At 52.3% G+C, this 16652-nt stretch overlaps 1 protein-coding gene across 1 annotated transcript; it reads right to left on the reverse strand.

Annotated features, from left to right (window-relative positions):
* Window positions 1-4968: 4968 nt before the first annotated feature.
* Window positions 4969-15943, reverse strand: MPC1 (mitochondrial pyruvate carrier 1). The gene is made up of 5 exons (XM_036249422.1): window positions 15810-15943; window positions 9232-9235; window positions 6434-6530; window positions 5730-5862; window positions 4969-5465 (listed from the first exon to the last, which is right to left on the reverse strand). The coding sequence occupies exons 1-5, from the start codon at window positions 15878-15880 to the stop codon at window positions 5441-5443; spliced, it is 330 nt and encodes a 109-aa protein (XP_036105315.1). The 5' UTR covers window positions 15881-15943; the 3' UTR covers window positions 4969-5440.
* Window positions 15944-16652: the final 709 nt, after the last annotated feature.

Below are 16652 nucleotides of genomic sequence, written 5' to 3' on the forward strand. Positions count from 1 at the left end.
CCAACCTCCTCCACAAGTGACACACTCAAGGAGTGGACTCAGTGGGTACCAGAGCCCTGCTGAGTAAGTCTTGCTCTGTGTGGTGGGCCCTGCACAGCTGACCCTCCAAGGGAGTCAGAGGCCAGTGGTCAGTGGGCACAGCCAGTCCTGGCAGCCGATCAGCCTGAGTAAATCCCTCCCATTGATGTGCCAACAGCAATCAAGACTCAATTACAACAGAAGGATGTACAGTCCACACGAGGGGTGCACCTCAAGGGCCCAGCTGGGTGATCAGGGAGGCTGTGCCACTGGACCCTGCACCTACCACAGTAGGAGACATATGCCTAGGAGACATAGCAACTCTAGCTAAAACATAGAAACAAACACAGGGAGGCAGCCAACATGAGGAGACAAAGAAACATGTCCCAAATGAAAGAACAGAACAAAACTCCAGAAAAAGAACTAAATGAAATGGAGATAAGCAACCTAACAGATGCAGAGTTCAAAACACTGCTTATAAGGATGCTCAATGAACGTAGTGAGGGCCTCAAGAGCATAAAAAAGGACCAGTCAGAAATGAAGGATGCATTAAAATAAAGAATAATTTATAGAGAATCAATAGTAGAGTAGGAGAGGCCAAGAAGCAAACCATTGATTTGGAATATAAGGAAACAAAAAACATCCAATCAGAACAGCAAAAAGAAAAAAAGAATCCCAAAAAATGAGGATAGTATAAGGAGCTGCTGGGACAACTTCAAGTGTACCAACATTTGCATCATGGGGGTGCGAGAAGGAGGAGAGAGCGGGCAAGAAATTGAAAATCTATTTGAAAATAATTACAGAAACTGTCCTAACTTGGTGAAGGAAACAGACATACAAGTAAGTCTAGGGAACACAGACAGTCCCAGACAAGATGAACCCAAAGAGGTCTACACCAAGGCACAGCATCATCAAAATGCAAAAGGTTCAAGACAAAGAGAGAAGTTTAAAAGCAGCCAAGAGAAAAGCGGTTAGTTACCTACAACGAAGCTCCCATAAGACTGTCAGAACATTTCTGAAAAGAAACTTTGCAGGTCAGGAGGGAGTGACAAGAAATATTCAGAGTGACGAAAAGCAAGGACCTACAAAGATTACTCTATCCTGCAGAGCCATCATTTAGAATCGATAGACATATAAAGAGTTTCCCAGACAAGAAAAAGCTAAAGGAGTTCATCACCACCAAACCAGTATTATATGAAATGTTGAAGGGTCTTCTTGAAAAAGAAGATAAAAAAATATGAACAGTAAAACGGCAATTAATACATAGCTATCAACAACCGAATCTACAAACACAATGAGCAAGCAGAACAGAAACAGACTCATAGAGAACTTTTTGTTGGTCGCCAGATGGGAAGGGAGTTGGGTAAAAAAAGATGAACGGATTAGAAAATACAAATTGGTTGTTAGACTGATGAACCTCAAAGGGAAGTGGGGAGGTGGAGTGGGAAGAGATAAACCAAAGAACTTAAATACTTATATGCATAACCAAGAGACACAGACAATAGTGTGGGGAAGCAGGAGGGGGCGAGATTGGGGAGAAGGGGATCAAGGGGGGAAAGGAAGGACACGTGTAATACATTCAACAATAAAGATAAGTTAGAATAAGAAAAAACAAAAGAGCCCGGCTGCTGTGGCTCAGCTGGTTAAGCGTAGTGCTCTGCACCAGGAGGTCATGGTTTGATGCCCAGTCGGGGCACATGTCCAGGTTTCGGGCTCCATCCCCTGTGGGGGGTGTGAGGAGGCGGCCAATTGACGTTCTCTCTCATCCACCTCTCTCTCTCTCTCTCCCTCTCCCTTCCTCTCACTGAAATCAATAGAAACGTGTTTGAAAAACACAGAAAAAAGGAAAGCTGTCCAGAAGGGTGCGGGGAATGCCGGGGCGCACGGGAAGGCAGCGAGGAAGCACACGGCGCCCCCCCCCCGCCCATTCTGATTTTTGCTGTCTCCTTGCCTCATCCTTGCTGGTGGCCGGGGTTCTGCACCGGGTCCCAGACCCTGTCCGGGAGTGTCCGCTCCTTCTTCGTGTGGCAGCTCAAGGTCAAGGCCCCCGCAGGGCCTGCGCATGACTCCTGCCTGGGACACCTTTGTCACAGCGTCTCCGATCATCCTCACGTCCCTCTCACAGCAGAGGGGGCTTCTGGAGAGTCGTGACCTTGCGCCTCTCCCTGTACTCCCTCACCAGATGTCTGAAGGAGGTTCATGGGACCAGCCTGCTGACTCGGTTACCAGGGGGCCTTTCTCATCTGCAGCCTCGGTCCTGGGTCCCCGGGCCCCCGGCTCCTGGCTGGGTGATGACCGGCTGCCCCGTTAGGGGACTAGCAGATCCTACGGGGTGGGAATCCCTTGCTCCTTACACAGGCCAGAGGAGGTAGGACGACACCTCCCAAGTGACAGAGGCGGCGCGTGGCCCCAACCACACAGCCGAGGGGCTCGGAGGCCAGAGGACGGCCGCGGTTCAGCCGTCACTTCAGAGGACCCTGGGCAGGGTGACTTTTAATAAGTGATGTTACTTTTTATAGGTGATAATGACTAGACGATTTCACAGGTGACGTGATAAAGGCAGCAGGACGGTCTGACTCAATGCGAGCACGTAGGCTCCTACCTGCAGCCTCACCTCCGGTTCAGTGGAGGGGTGTCTGAGGGCGCCCTGGGCAGCACTGTCCCTGCTGAGCGGCCCCAGGGCCCGAGGGAGCGGTCGGAGGGGTGGGGCAGGAGGGACCCCTGCCCTGTCGCCCGCTGTCTCCCGGGTTCCTCACCCTATCAGATGGAAGCACCTCGGCTGCAGGCCTCCCAGGCCGTGGGATGGAAAAGTACACTTGAAAACGCCTCGTCAAGTGTCCAATACCTTGGAAGGGGGAAGAGCCCGTCGTGAGGGTGCAGCGGACCGAGGACGCGTGCTCCGAGCGGGCAGACCGTCAGCTTTGTCTGGTGCGCTCAGCCGTCATGCCAGACAGGCTGCTGGGATCCCCAGGGGAGCTAACCAGCTGACCTGACCGTGCACCGAGTCCCAAGGACGCTGAGTCACTGCAACTCGGGGGCGGCTCCCCCGGGTCACCTCCTCCACCTGGCGCCTAGCGCTGCGCCCCCTGTGCGGTCTGGGCTGTGACCCCCCGGACAGCACAGCTCTGACCAGAGCTCCAGGCGGGGAGGGCGGCCGGAGCACCTCCAGGGCCAGGCGGGAGTGGGCTACCTCAGGGCAGCGCCTGGGTGCGTCTTCTAACGCTGCCCACGAGGGAGAAGGCAGGCGGCCCTCGTTTATCGCGGTCCATCAGGTCCAGACTCTACAGCGATAAATTTCCATGAAGCGGGATCCTTTATTCACAGTCGGCCCCCCCACTTCGTGCCTCCACATCCGTGGCTTCACTCTATCGCGTTTTCAATATAGTACAGTGTTGGCATAGTGCCGGTATTAGTATAGTGTAGTGTAGTACAGTATTGTATAGTGTCAGTATTAGTATTAGGATTGTATAGTAAGTATAGTGTAGTACAGCACAGTATTGTATAGTATAGTGTCAGTATAGTATTAGGATTGCATAGTAAGTATAGTATAGTAAGTATAGTATAATACAGTATTGTACAGTATAGTGTCAGTATTAGGATTAGGATTGTATAAGTATAGTATAATACAGTATTAGTATTGTATAGTATAGTGTCAGTATTAGTATTAGGATTGTATAGTAAGTATAGTGTAGTACAGTACAGTATTGTATAGTATAGTGTCAGTATTAGTATTAGGATTGTGTAAGTATAGTGTAGTACAGTATTAGTACTGTATAGTATAGTGTCAGTATTAGGATTAGGATTGTATAGTAAGTATAGTATAGTACAGTATTAGTATTAGTACTGTATAAGTATAGTATAGTACAGTATGTATAGTATAGTAAGTATAGTATTGTATAGTACAGTATTAGTATTGTATAGTATAGTGTCAGTATTAGGATTAGGATTGTATAGTAAGTATATATAGTATAATATGTATAGCATAGTAAGTATAGTATAGTAAGTAGAGTATAGTATAGTACAATATCAGTATAGTATAGTGTCAGTATTAGTATTGTATATAGTATAGTGCAGTATGTATAGTATAGTATAGTACAGTATTAGTATTGTATAGTGTCAGTATGAGTATTAGTATTAGGATTGTATAGTAAGTATATTATAGTATAATATGTATAGCATAGTATAGTATAGTAAGCAGAGTATAGTATAGTACAGTATTAGTATTGTATAGTGTCAGTATGAGTATTAGAATTGTATAGTAAGTATATTATAGTATAATATGTATAGCATAGTATAGTATAGTAAGCAGGGTATAGTATAGTACAGTATTAGTATTGTATAGTGTCAGTATGAGTATTAGGATTGTATAGTAAGTACAGTGTAGTAAGTATAGTATAGTGTCAGTATTAGTATTATATAAGTATAGTATAGCATAGTAAGTATAGCATAGTAAGCAGAGTATAGTATAGTAAGCAGGGTATAGTATAGTACAGTATTAGTATTGTATAGTGTCAGTATGAGTATTAGGATTGTATAGTAAGTACAGTGTAGTAAGTATAGTATAGTGTCAGTATTAGTATTAGTATTATATAAGTATAGTATAGCATAGTAAGTATAGCATAGTAAGCAGAGTATAGTACAGTACAGTATTAGTATTGTATAGTGTCAGTATGAGTATTAATTAGGATTGTATAGTAAGCATAGCATAGTAAGCAGAGTATAGTAAGCACAGGAAACAACCGCGACAGAGTGAAGCCGCAGAAGCCGAAGGCCGCACGGTGGCAGGGACGAGGGCATTCTGAGTACGGGGACCTGGAGTACTCCCGGAACTGCCCTCCCAGCCTGCCATTCTCCCGTCTCGGTCACTTTCAGGGAGTCCCCTTTGACACCTGTCTTGCAGGGCTAGAGTCCTACAGTTTCTTAAAAACACGGCAAGCTATTTCGTCGCTGTCATTTGGCAAATATTCAGATCATTTATTGCCATTAAGGTGCAGCATCTAGAGACACATTGCGTGGACACAGCTACTTCTCAGACCCTGGGGATGGGATTTTACGGATGTGCCGGCGTCGGTTTCTCATTCAACAAGATGTCAAGCATTCTGAGTACTCGGGTTCTAAACGTTACACATTTGCTCTCCTCCGTTTTCCGAGAAGTAGACGCTGCAGAGAACCTTCCCGTTCCTGCAGACAGGACCACCCAGGGTGACCACATGGTGGCGTGCGGGGACTGCCCTAGGAGAAACGAAGTGTTCAGTTCTTGCGAGGCGGCGTCCGCCTGGCTGTTCCTGCGAGAAATCGCCGGGTATAAACACAGCCTTCGCAGCATCTTCCTAAACAGGGCCATTCCATTCGATGACAATGACGGGTCTGTGACTCAGCAGCCAGCAATGCCCTCCAAGCACCAGCTCCTCCCTTTCCCTTGTTATGCTGAAGCCTTCTTTTTCATCCTGGAAATAAACACAGGGAAGGTTAAGGAGAAACAGGGTCACTGCCAGCTCCAAGGCCCCGCTGGCTTGAAGACGCCGCTTTACATAACACGGATTCAGTGTCCAGTGCTACAAAAACACTAATTCCTGCTGTGACAGGGGGTCTGCATGGTCACGTGCCCAGTCAAGCGGATTTCGGCTCAGAACCCCCTGTGCACTCAGCCCGAGACGCCCCCAGGACTGGCCCGTGCCCCACCCTCGGGCAGGAAGAGGCGCCGTGCTCACTTGTGCTGGATGAGGCGTCCTCCCTGCACCAGCTGGGCCACCTCGTTGGTCGCGTGGCAGGCGAACAGGAGCCAGTTGCGGGGCTGCACCTTGTAGGCGAATCTCATGAAGGTCAGGGAGTAACAGCAGAGGGCTGCGGAGACACCAGGGGGCGCCGGCGTTCAGAAGGCGGGGTGCCAGGGACCACCTACCCCGGCAGCTCGCCTGCCTTAACAAGCCCAAGAACCTCTTCTGCTGAAACAAGGTAAATTATGGCTGCAACGCACATCAGCTACTACGGACTCTACGGTTAGGTGCTGCTGTTTATCACCCGAACGCTTGGACCATGGGGTGTCGGAGGCAGTGGGCGGACATGACCTGAAGTCCATCACCTGAAGAAACTGTATGTCATCCCATCGGGTTTTATGGGCAAATACCAGGGTTTCAAGTCAAGGGAAGGGTACGTTTTCCAAATACAGCTCCAGAGGACACATGCTCCATCTGGGTGCTGAAGCCCTGACAGTCGGACAGGGTCTCAGTTCCTCTGGCAAGTAGTTCCGTCACCTGTTTTCCCTCACGGTGACGTGACACCTTCAACACCTCAGGTTGTCATTTCCTAACAGGGACTGTCCTGCCTGGACCCACCACCCCGAGAGGCAGAGGTGTGAAGGAGCCGTTTAACGATCAGACAGAAGCCCTCCGGGCAGTCAAAGCTACACACTTACCGAACGTCATCCGCCCACTGATAATCTCGGGAGACTTCTTCATGTCATTGATGGCGGCAATGGGAAGACCCCAGTTGGCTACGGGGCCCCAGAAGTGCTGTAACGGACGGGCAGGAGAGAGGAGAAGGTGAGGCGGAGCTGTGGCCAGGGCCATCTCTCTCACTCCGCAGGTGCCGGGGAACAAGCCTCCCTGGTGACGACGACCTGCCAGCTCACGGTCCGCTGTCCCAGTGTTTGCCTGTGGCCAGTGGTCCTCACAAGCTGAGCCCACAGCCCGGAAGCCTTGACCAAGGTCCCGAGCGACTTCCAGGTCACCACTAAGTAGCCTCTGATCGTCCTACTTAGAGAACTTTAAAACGAGACTAACTTCTTACACAGCTCACTCTTGCTGTAACTTAAGACTTGTGATAAGTATTCCCCATAATTTAATGTTTAGATCAAAACTTTTTTTTCAAATTTTCATTAAGGTATTTGACATCTCTTAAAATGCAGAACCTAAATTGGATACTTTTTCCGAAGAAAGCCTAAATTGGCTTTATTTAACAAGGGAAAAATTGTTTCAGCTCATATGAGCTATTTTAAGATCAGAGAACTTGGAAATCTACACTCAGAAGCCCAGATATTAAGAAATCAAGATTGCAAAACACTTTTAAAGTAACAGCAACAACTTAGATTTTAAATGGACCAACAGTTTTCACTGGACCACGGCTCTGCCACCCCAGGGACCAATATTAAGTTGTCCACGGTTAACAGCAGCACTGTTCAACTTAATTTAATTTCTGAGGCTGAAATAAGTCCGGTGGCTTTTCCCATTAAATTAAAAATTGTTTTATTAATGTACAATTTGCAAATACATTAAAATGTGGAAGAAACCACACATTGCTGGCTGAACACCCTTGTTAGGTATCAGAACATTAAACAGTGTTCACCTTCTGCCTGTCAGCCTTTGAGAACTGTCCAGACTGCAGAATACTGTTCTAGGTCTTGCATTTTTTAATACTGACCAGTAATGAAAATCCAAAAATTCCATAAGTGGGAAACCAAGGGAAATGTAAAAAAACTGTATGAGAACATCTGGCATGATACAAGAGTATCTTGAAATGCTGACAGCACGCGTCACGGTGAGCATGAGGCCCAGGCCCTCGGTGGCTGCACACCCGCCCCTTGCGGCCAGCGAGGTACACACGTCAGGTTTAACATCAAGCACCAACCTACGGGTCAGGCAGGGGCAGAAAGAACCTGAGTTCTGGGGGGCTCACCAGCCCCGTCTTCAGGCTGTGTGACAGAGTAAGTCCTGCTGGGCTCCTGTATCCGGAGGAGGGGGGCACCTCCCCCCAGGCACAGCCTCTGTGAAGAGAGTGCCTCCCCCCATGCACGTCCCTCCTTCCGCCCCGTCCTGCTCTGGGGTCACTCCGTTTTCACTCTTCGATTTCCGGAGTGCCGGTCCTTTCCCCGTTCCGACCGTCCTTCCTCCCCTAGGGTCTGCCTGCACTGTTCCCTGTGATCCCCCCTGCTCTGACTGCACGGAGGGCTTGGCGTCTACTTTGTGTGCACAGATCTGGGGCTGTCATCAGGGGGTCACTCCAGAGGGCACAGAGGCGTCTCTCTCATACAAGGGACCAAGTAGTAGGGACCACGCACCACCTGAAACTTGAGGTGCCCTGGGGGGTTTGTCAAATGGCGGTATTACAAGTTTTAGTGTGACGAGCATTAGGGTTGTATGAACAGGGTTCTGCAAGGCACGTCTGACGTGCACAGTGACTATGCACACTGGGCCGTACGGGCAGGGCTGACGGGCACACCGGGCCGCACGGGGCAGGGCTGACGGGCACACCGGGCCGCACGGGGCAGGGCTGACGGGCACATCGGGCCGCACGGGGCAGGGCTGATGGGCACACCGGGCCGCACGGGGCAGGGCTGACGGGCACACCGGGCCGCACGGGGCAGGGCTGACGGGCACACCGGGCCGCACGGGGCAGGGCTGACGGGCACATCGGGCCGCACGGGGCAGGGCTGATGGGCACACCGGGCCGCACGGGGCAGGGCTGACGGGCACACCGGGCCGCACGGGCAGGGCTGATGGGCACACCGGGCCGCACGGGGCAGGGCTGATGGGCACACCGGGCCGCATGGGGCAGGGCTGATGGGCACACCGGGCCGCACGGGGCAGGGCTGACGGGCACACCGGGCCGCACGGGGCAGGATTGTGCATGGTGACTGTGAGCAATGACCTATATATTTAAATATTTTCCTAAAAGTACATAAAAGGTAAAATAATCTCAACACTAGTTTACTAGGATATCTACCTTAGGAAGTTGGATACATGCTTTCTATCTAGTACACGGTTCTTGTCCTCGCTTCCCTTTTTGAAGTGCACGGTCTATGCTCCATCAGATACTCACTAGTCAATGTCTAGAAAAATAAGGAATTTCATGAGTAATATTTGAAGGTCAAAAATTAACATATTTCGGATTAAATGGGAAAATACTTTTACGCCACGATAACCGTAGCCTGGACGAGAGCAGCCCGACACATGAGCAGCGCCCAGATCTACCCAGTGGGCTGCGTCGGTCTCGCCGGCCGCGGCCAGGCCTGGTCCCGACTGTCCTCGTGGAGCCTGAGCTGCGTGGGTCCCGCGGACGTGGACTAGCGGGACCGGCAGCCTCGCGGCCCCGGGGCGCACTGGGCCCTGACTCAGGGTCACGGCCGTCAGGCTGTCTCAGCGAAGGCCCGGGCTCCGTCTACGTTTGCTGATGCGGGAGCTGCAAGGCCGAAGTGAGGCAGAAGCGTTTTCTTACCGTGCTGGTGTGCGAGCGGCGCGCGGTCCAGGCGGGCACATGGAAAGGAAAGGAGAGAAGATGAGCTGTCTGCAAAGGTCCGCGTCCTGCGCGGTTACTCCGCCCTCATGCGTGGGAGTCGCAGCGCCAGGACTCCCGGGCGAACTCTCTTCCTCCCTGAGACGGCCTAGCGACGTTTCTAACACCTGGGACCAGTGACACGAGGCCTAAGTCTTACAGAGCGTGACCCTTGGAGTGCGCCACGGGGAACAGAGCGCAATCACAAACAGGTCCAGCTGTGAGATTTTAGGATTTCTAGAAGGAAACACATGAGCTAATTTTATCAAGTTTCCTTATTCCAACATGTGAAAAGTATTTTCATCTGAACACGTGATCAGTGGACGCGCGTGGACGAGACGTCTGTGAGCGGGTGTGTTGACACCCGCCATGCGCAGTGGCCACCGAGGCTCGGGGCTCTCACTCCACACAGCCCCCGAGAGGGATGTTTCTTTGAAAGCAACAAGTTGGAGAGAAGCACAACGCTGCGGAATTCTGTTAGCAATAAGCTTTCCAGTTTCCTTGACTAACAGGCGACCACCAGAAGGAAGCCCTAGAAACAGACGTGATTTGTATTGTTTACTACGGAAGCTCCGCAGCCTGGGGTGTGCCTTCCACTTACAAGGCACCGGCAGACATCTGCTAAATGAATGAACAGTAAGAACTTTCAACATCAACTGAACTGTTTTCCTGAACGTCAAACTTCATACCATTTAAAATATATCGAAAGTCTGATAGTGAATTACTTTTATTTCTCAAATGGCCATTCTTGTTACCAGGATAAAGCTTAACTGTTCTGTTAAGGCAAAATCTTAAAGTGTATCTACTAAGAGTCATTGAAATACAATGATAAAATCTTCTGTGGACACACGTCCGAACAAGGCTTCTAGAGGTGACGCTTCAGAGACTGGGGTGTGTGGTTTACAGCATGAAAGTATTTGCTGACAGAGCTAAACAAAGTTCAAATTGGTTCTCTTATGAAATATCAAAAGCAAAAATCCTCATACATTATGCCCAAGACTGTTTCACAGCAAGTCCAAACCGAGCACAGTGCTCTCTGGAAGGCAGAGGGTCAATGACCCTCTCAGGTCAGAGGGCAAAGTGCAGGAGCTCGGCCCCTCTAGTACTGTCCTTGCAACATTCCGGTTCAAGGTCTGAGCACAGGCCTTTCACCGAGCTATGTATTTGTAACTGCATGTTTTTTTCCCTACAATATTTTCGAAGATGCAGTACATGCCCTGGCCGGTTATGCTCAGTGGTTAGAGCATTCGCCCGAGCACCAAAAGGTCTCGGGTTCGAGTCCTAGTCAAGGGCACATACCCCGGTTGCAGGTTCAATCCCCAGCCCCAGCCCGTTGTGAGCGAATGTAGGAAGCCACCAATCGATGTGTCTCTCTCACATCAATGTTTGTTTCTCTTTCTCCCCCCATTCCCAGTTCTTCCACTCTCTCTAAAAAAACATTCAATCAAAAAAAAATCCTCGATTTAAAGAAAAAAAGGGGTGCAGTACTTAACATCTAAAATGTCACCTGGAGGATTTACTTTTCATTCAGGACTGCCTCCCTATTTGCGACAGGTGTTCAGTGCACATACAAAGGGTGTGGAGAGGAGGTTTCTGCCCTCACAGCTGCTTAGTCCAACAGCTCTGCGCGGAAATTACCATAAAAATAACGCTGATCACTTCACATCAATAGTGACTTACTGACTGTAAACAATCTGACAATGACGCCATTTTCTAAGCATCCCTCGTAAATACAAAATCTTCACCTCAAAGGCCCTTAACTCCGCATCAGAGATGCCCAAAACATGAACCAGCTACTCAGTCACAAAATCTAAAGTCGTATTTGTGCAGAGCCAGACGAGAAGCTGTCCACAGAGCCGAAAGGGGTGCCTTCCACTTACTTCTTGGTACGGATGAGTATCTGTCCCAAAGAAAGATAAATTCCTAAGCAAAACAAACTGCAATTTGGGCACAGTAATGTAAAACTGTAAAAAACGTCCTAGACTTTCTATTTGGCATGCTGCTTTCATTTTATTTCAGTGAAGGTTAAAAACAAAACAAAATCCCCCAACATACAAGGAAAGGTTTTCTTGCATTCACTCACGACCTTGCACTGTCAAGGAGACCTCTCTTCCCGGCTGAGAATGACTGATGGGGGTGCGGAAGGAGGACTGCCATGGAATAAGCTGCATCTTGTTTTTCTCCTTAATTTGGAGTCGTGATTGGATGGCTTCTTCCAAGCTTATTTTTATTTTCACAAGTCTCCAGGGCATTGCCGATCTCAGGTCATCTTCCTGAAACCACTGCCAGGTGGTCAGCTTCTCCGACAGCACTGAGTACCGGGCCAGCTCTAACATCCCTACCCAGTGCCTGAAGGCGCCCCTGGCCGCCCAGCCGTCTATCACCGCGCCCTCGGGTGGCACGGCTTTGAGACGTTCTAGCTGCAGCTCTGTAGGCTGAAGATGTTCACCAACTTTCACCCGATTCCTAGTCGAAGTTAGGATGAGGGAGAGTTCAAACGATTAGAACGTGTGATCGACTGAATCCGGCTGGCCAACGGGGAAGTGACCACGGCCAGCTCTGCTTCCACACATACAGCCCCTTTCTGAAGGTCAGTTCCAGTGCGGGGAAGCGGCCCAGAGGCAGGGCGTGGGGGCAGCGGCGGAGGAGAGAGGCCCGGGCAGGGACCTAACCCTGCCTCTTCTCAAAGCTGCCTGGAGCGTCACTCTCCCCCTCGACACCCCAAATCAGCATTCCTGTTCCGGCTTCAGTGTGGCGTCTAGAGGTCTCGAGTTTTCTGCGTGGTGAAGAAGATACCAGTTTCCTCACGTGGCAAGTGTTGAAGTATCTGATTTCTAAGGTCTGTTCCAACTCTAGTGCCAAATTGGGGAAAGATTCCCTGTTATTCCACTGCAGTGTCTCACCTGGTTACTAAGTCCGTAACGCTCCCCTGAAAGCTGAAAAGTTAAAATTAACGTAAAGTCCCTTCCCAAGGCAGCATGTTGCAACACTGCCCTAACTTTCCATTCATAAGCCTGCTGGGTACCGGCGACTTCACCTGCTCCGCGGTCCAGGCCCCACTGAGGGAAGCTTTGCAGATGCATCCACATTCCTACGTGCACACATGTCCGCTCCTCTCCCACGAAGGCCGTCCGTCTCTAGAGGCAGCCTGCCCAGCCGACTCCACCGCGAGAACACAGGTCCTGCCTCACAGGGTCCACTCACCCCCTTCTCCTTAACCAGCCTCCAGGGGGGAGAAGGAGAGGAGAGGAGGAGCTAGGTCCTTTACTCCACCACGAAGACGTGCGAGGACAGTTTCCTTACAAATATGTATGTGGGCCCTGCCCGGTTCGGCTCAGCGGTTAGAGTGTCGGCCCATGGACTGGAGAGTCCCGGGTTCGGTTCCCATAAGGGCATGTACCTCGGTTGCAGTTTGTCCTCGGCCATGTTGGGGTCATGTGGGTGGCAGCCACTAGATGTGTCTCTCTCACATCGATGTTTCTCTCTCTCTCCTCCTCCTTCTTTCCCTCCTGCTCTATCTGAAGATAAATGCAAAAACATCCTCAGGTGAGGATAAAAATATATATATTTATATGCGAGAACTAGGAAGTTCTTGATTCAAGCTCCTCAATAAGGTGAGGAAGAAGAAGCTGGTGAGAGAGGCGGGGGGGGGGGGGGGCACCATAAACAGCGCCAGGAACCCAGCGGGTTACCCCAGTGTTAGCAGCCACAGAGGAGAAGCGGAAATGTCCCGTCAAGCACACGGCAGCACAGAACTACACAGTTGGACGGTAACAGGGCGGGGACCCTCAAATGCATCACATCTAACAAAAACTGCTCATTACTTAACATTATTTCACACTGACCCCCTATGCCTATGTCCCCAGTTGTCACGGTAATGCCTTTTCCAGCTGTTTGTTTATGTTTTCCATACACGAGCCAATCGAAGTCACACATTGCCTTTGGTCAGAGCCTGTTCTCTTAACTAGTTTCCAGGTGAACAAAAAAAAAACAAACAAAAACCCCTGCATTTTAAAATACACTTGGAAACCCACTTTAGTAAGAAAGAGATTTCCATCTGATTCAGAAAAGAGATCGAAGGGTTTCTATTCTGTGTTAAACATGACTTCAAACTTCTGCTGGAAAGCTCAGCCACGTTGCTGTTAAGACAAGTTTAAGTTCTGGAGAAGCTTTGGCTCGGAGAGCCTCTGCCCCTCCAGGGCCCGAGAAGGGTGCACAGCACGCGGGGGGCTGCGGGGAGGCAGGTGTCCAGTCTCACCGGAGGGAGGGGCCGCGCTGACCTTCGCTCTGTTCTCCTGCAAGCTTGACGGGACGGACAGAAAGCCTTCCTCCGGTCAGTTCTAGGAAGAAAGGGTTCTCTTTCTGGGGAAAAGCTCAACCACAGGTCCTGGTGAGAGCTGACACCAGACCTCAGACCACCCTCAGCCAATGACTGGCAGCCATCGCGTGACATCGCGTGTTGCCAAGAACAGCAGGAAGAACAGGGGCCCTTCACACAAACCAATTAAAGTGACACGGAGGGAAAGTACATAACATTAAAGCTCCGTGAAGTTAATCTTGGGAAGCAGGTTAGACTACGTATCAAAGTATTCTATTGAAAAGCCTGGCTCTCAGAAACCCACCCAGTCGCAAAAAATATGAATTTAGAAAAGCAGGGGGAACACTCCCCCTTTAATAAATATTTAACAGATTCTTCCTCTGTAGTAGGAATGCTGGGTAATCATTAGCATACTTTTCAATAATTATTTTGTTGTTGTCAATCCTTACCCAAGGATATTTTTCCATTAATTTTTAGGTAGAGTGGAAGGGAAGTAGGGGGAGGGAGGGAGGGAAAGGGAGAGAGAGAGAGAGAGAGGGAGAGAGAACATCAACTGGGCCCTGCACAGAACCTGCAACCCAGGTACATGCCCTTGACCAGGAATCGAACCTGTAACCCTAACCTTCACTCTAACCACTGAGCACCACCAGCCATACACCGATATGGTGCAAAAGCTTTATATTCAATTCTACCGAACAATGTTGTCCTCAGCTGTATCTAACTGCGAGGAAGACTCCAGTACACAAGGAGAACGCGGTAACAATACCACAGTGACATTCAAGCCGGGGGAAACTTCACGCAGGGACAGGCACCTCCTTAGGTTACTACTCGGCTCAGACTTTCCAACACGCGCATCCAATGGGCTCCACAGCACTGAACACGCTTTACCCACAGGCCCGTGTAAGTGCACAAACGTCTTCTTTCTGCCACGTCAGGAGCGCAGCTTCACTTTCCAAATTCACTCTACCCCACGGCAGACTGACATGTTTCCTACCCTACTGCTCCGTAAAGCTAGGAGCAAACGGTATTCGCAATAAAATTCAGGATTGAAAATTACAGTGACCCTCGTTCTATTGGTAAAAGTAAGTTGCCTCCTTCCTGTCCCCGTCGGACGGTTACACCAGGACTGACTTGACCGGAAAAAACACGCAGCCCGACACCTACCCGGGCTGTAAAATCACACACAGGAAACGGACTACGAATTATACTCCCCGTTAAAGGGTCTAACACTGCTCCAATGACATGTTCAATATTTTTGTTCCAATGACATGTTCGACATTTTGAGTAACAGCAGGCCCCTGAAGGTCGGGGTGAGGCAACACTCGGGAAGCCGTCTTCGCCCTGCGGCCGTGAATGCGCTTGGCCGCTACCGGAAAGGCAGGTGGACGGCGGACGGGAGAGAGGGGTCTCTGGCAACACGCTCCTTCACAGGGTCGGCAGTGTTCGCGCTGCAAACAGTTAGATTTGATTCCCTCCCACGCGAGGCTTTATGTGGGTAAAAGGAGAACAGGGAAAGGGGAAGTCCTGCAGCTCCCCGCTGTCAGGAGCGCGCGGCGCTTGCGCACACCCGGGCGCACACCTGGGCGCACACCTAGCCCGCAGGTGCGGAGAGCCGGAGCTCCCGCCCCTCGCGGCTGCCCGATCCCCAGTCCCACTGCCCCGAGCCCCCGTCCCCCGACTCGAAGCACCCCGTCCCGAGGCCCGGGGCCCCCCGTCCCCCCGCTCCGTGCCGGGAGCCCCCCGTCCGCCTGCCCCGGAGCCCCCGCCCCGTGCCCGGAGTCCCCGTACCCCAGCCCGGAGCCCCCCGTCCCCGTGCCCGGAGCCCCCCGTCCCCCTGCCCGGAGCCCCCCGTCCCCGTGCCCGGAGCCCCCCGTCCCCCTGCCCGGAGCCCCCCGTCCCGTGCCCGGAGCCTCCCGACCCGTGCCCGGAGCCCCCCGTCCCCCTGCCCGGAGCCCCCCGTCCCCCTGCCCGGAGCCCCCCGTCCCGCGGCCTGAGCCCCCCGTCCCCCGGCCCGGAGCCCACCGTCCCGCGGCCTGAGCCCCGTCCCCCTGCCCGGAGCCCCCGTCCCCCGACCCGGAGCCCCCGTCCCGCGGCCTGAGCCCCGTCCCCCTGCCCCAGCGCCCCCGCCCCGTGCCCTTCACCCCGGGCGGCGTCGGCCCGGCCTCCCGAGCTGCCGGCGGTCCCGGCCCGGGGCGCCCGTCACCTCATCAGGTAGTCCCGGAAATCCTTGCTCCGGACATAGTCCGCCGCCTTCCGCACCAGCGCGCCCGCCATGGCCGAGCCGGACCCCAGCCGTCCTCGGTGCCCTCGGTGCCCTCGCCGCCGCTCCTCGCAGCCCTGCACCCGCGCCGCCCGCCCGCGTCACGACAGCTCGCGGGGCGGGGCGGGGCCTCTGCCGTAAAATGGCCGGCGCCGGCGGCGATTGGCTGGCGGTTGCTAGGCGGCGGCCCGCCAGGCCCTGCGCGCGTCTCGGGTCGGCCGTGCGCCCCTGGGCCCCGCGCGGCCGCCGCCGGGGGCTCTGGACAGGGGCCGGGGACTCTGGACGGAGCGGGGGCCCCCCCGCGTGCGCGGCTGCACCGGTCTCAGGGGGGCCGCAGTGGGGTTTATGTTGCTCGGGTTTGGTTTGTTTTTAATTCTTCCAACTGGCCCCAAACGTAGATGATCCGGATGATGTCCGGGAAGGTGTAGGGCAGGGACTCCGCCCCTGGCGCGCACATCTTAGAGGGGGACACGGGAGAACAGTGGGCACGCCCGGGACCCAGCGGTCCCCGTCGGGAGACCATCCCGGACACGCGCAGGAAGGGTCGAAGCCACGTGCGCCCGCGGAGCGTTAAGTACACGGTGCGGCTGGACGGGAGACGACAGCAGGGGGAAGGAATGGGACCTCCGTGTGCTGATGTGCAACGACCTTCAGTGTTCACAAGGAGGAGACAGCGAGGTGCACAATTGTGTGTAAAGAACTGTGTGTGCAGGGACAAGGACACGGAAACCTGATGTTTGCAGAGACAGCGGAGCCATGTTAGCCTGGGAAACGTTTCACCGCACA

The sequence above is a fragment of the Molossus molossus genome, unplaced genomic scaffold, assembly GCF_014108415.1.
Source record: "Molossus molossus isolate mMolMol1 unplaced genomic scaffold, mMolMol1.p scaffold_m16_p_8, whole genome shotgun sequence".
Lineage (NCBI taxonomy): Eukaryota > Metazoa > Chordata > Mammalia > Chiroptera > Molossidae > Molossus > Molossus molossus.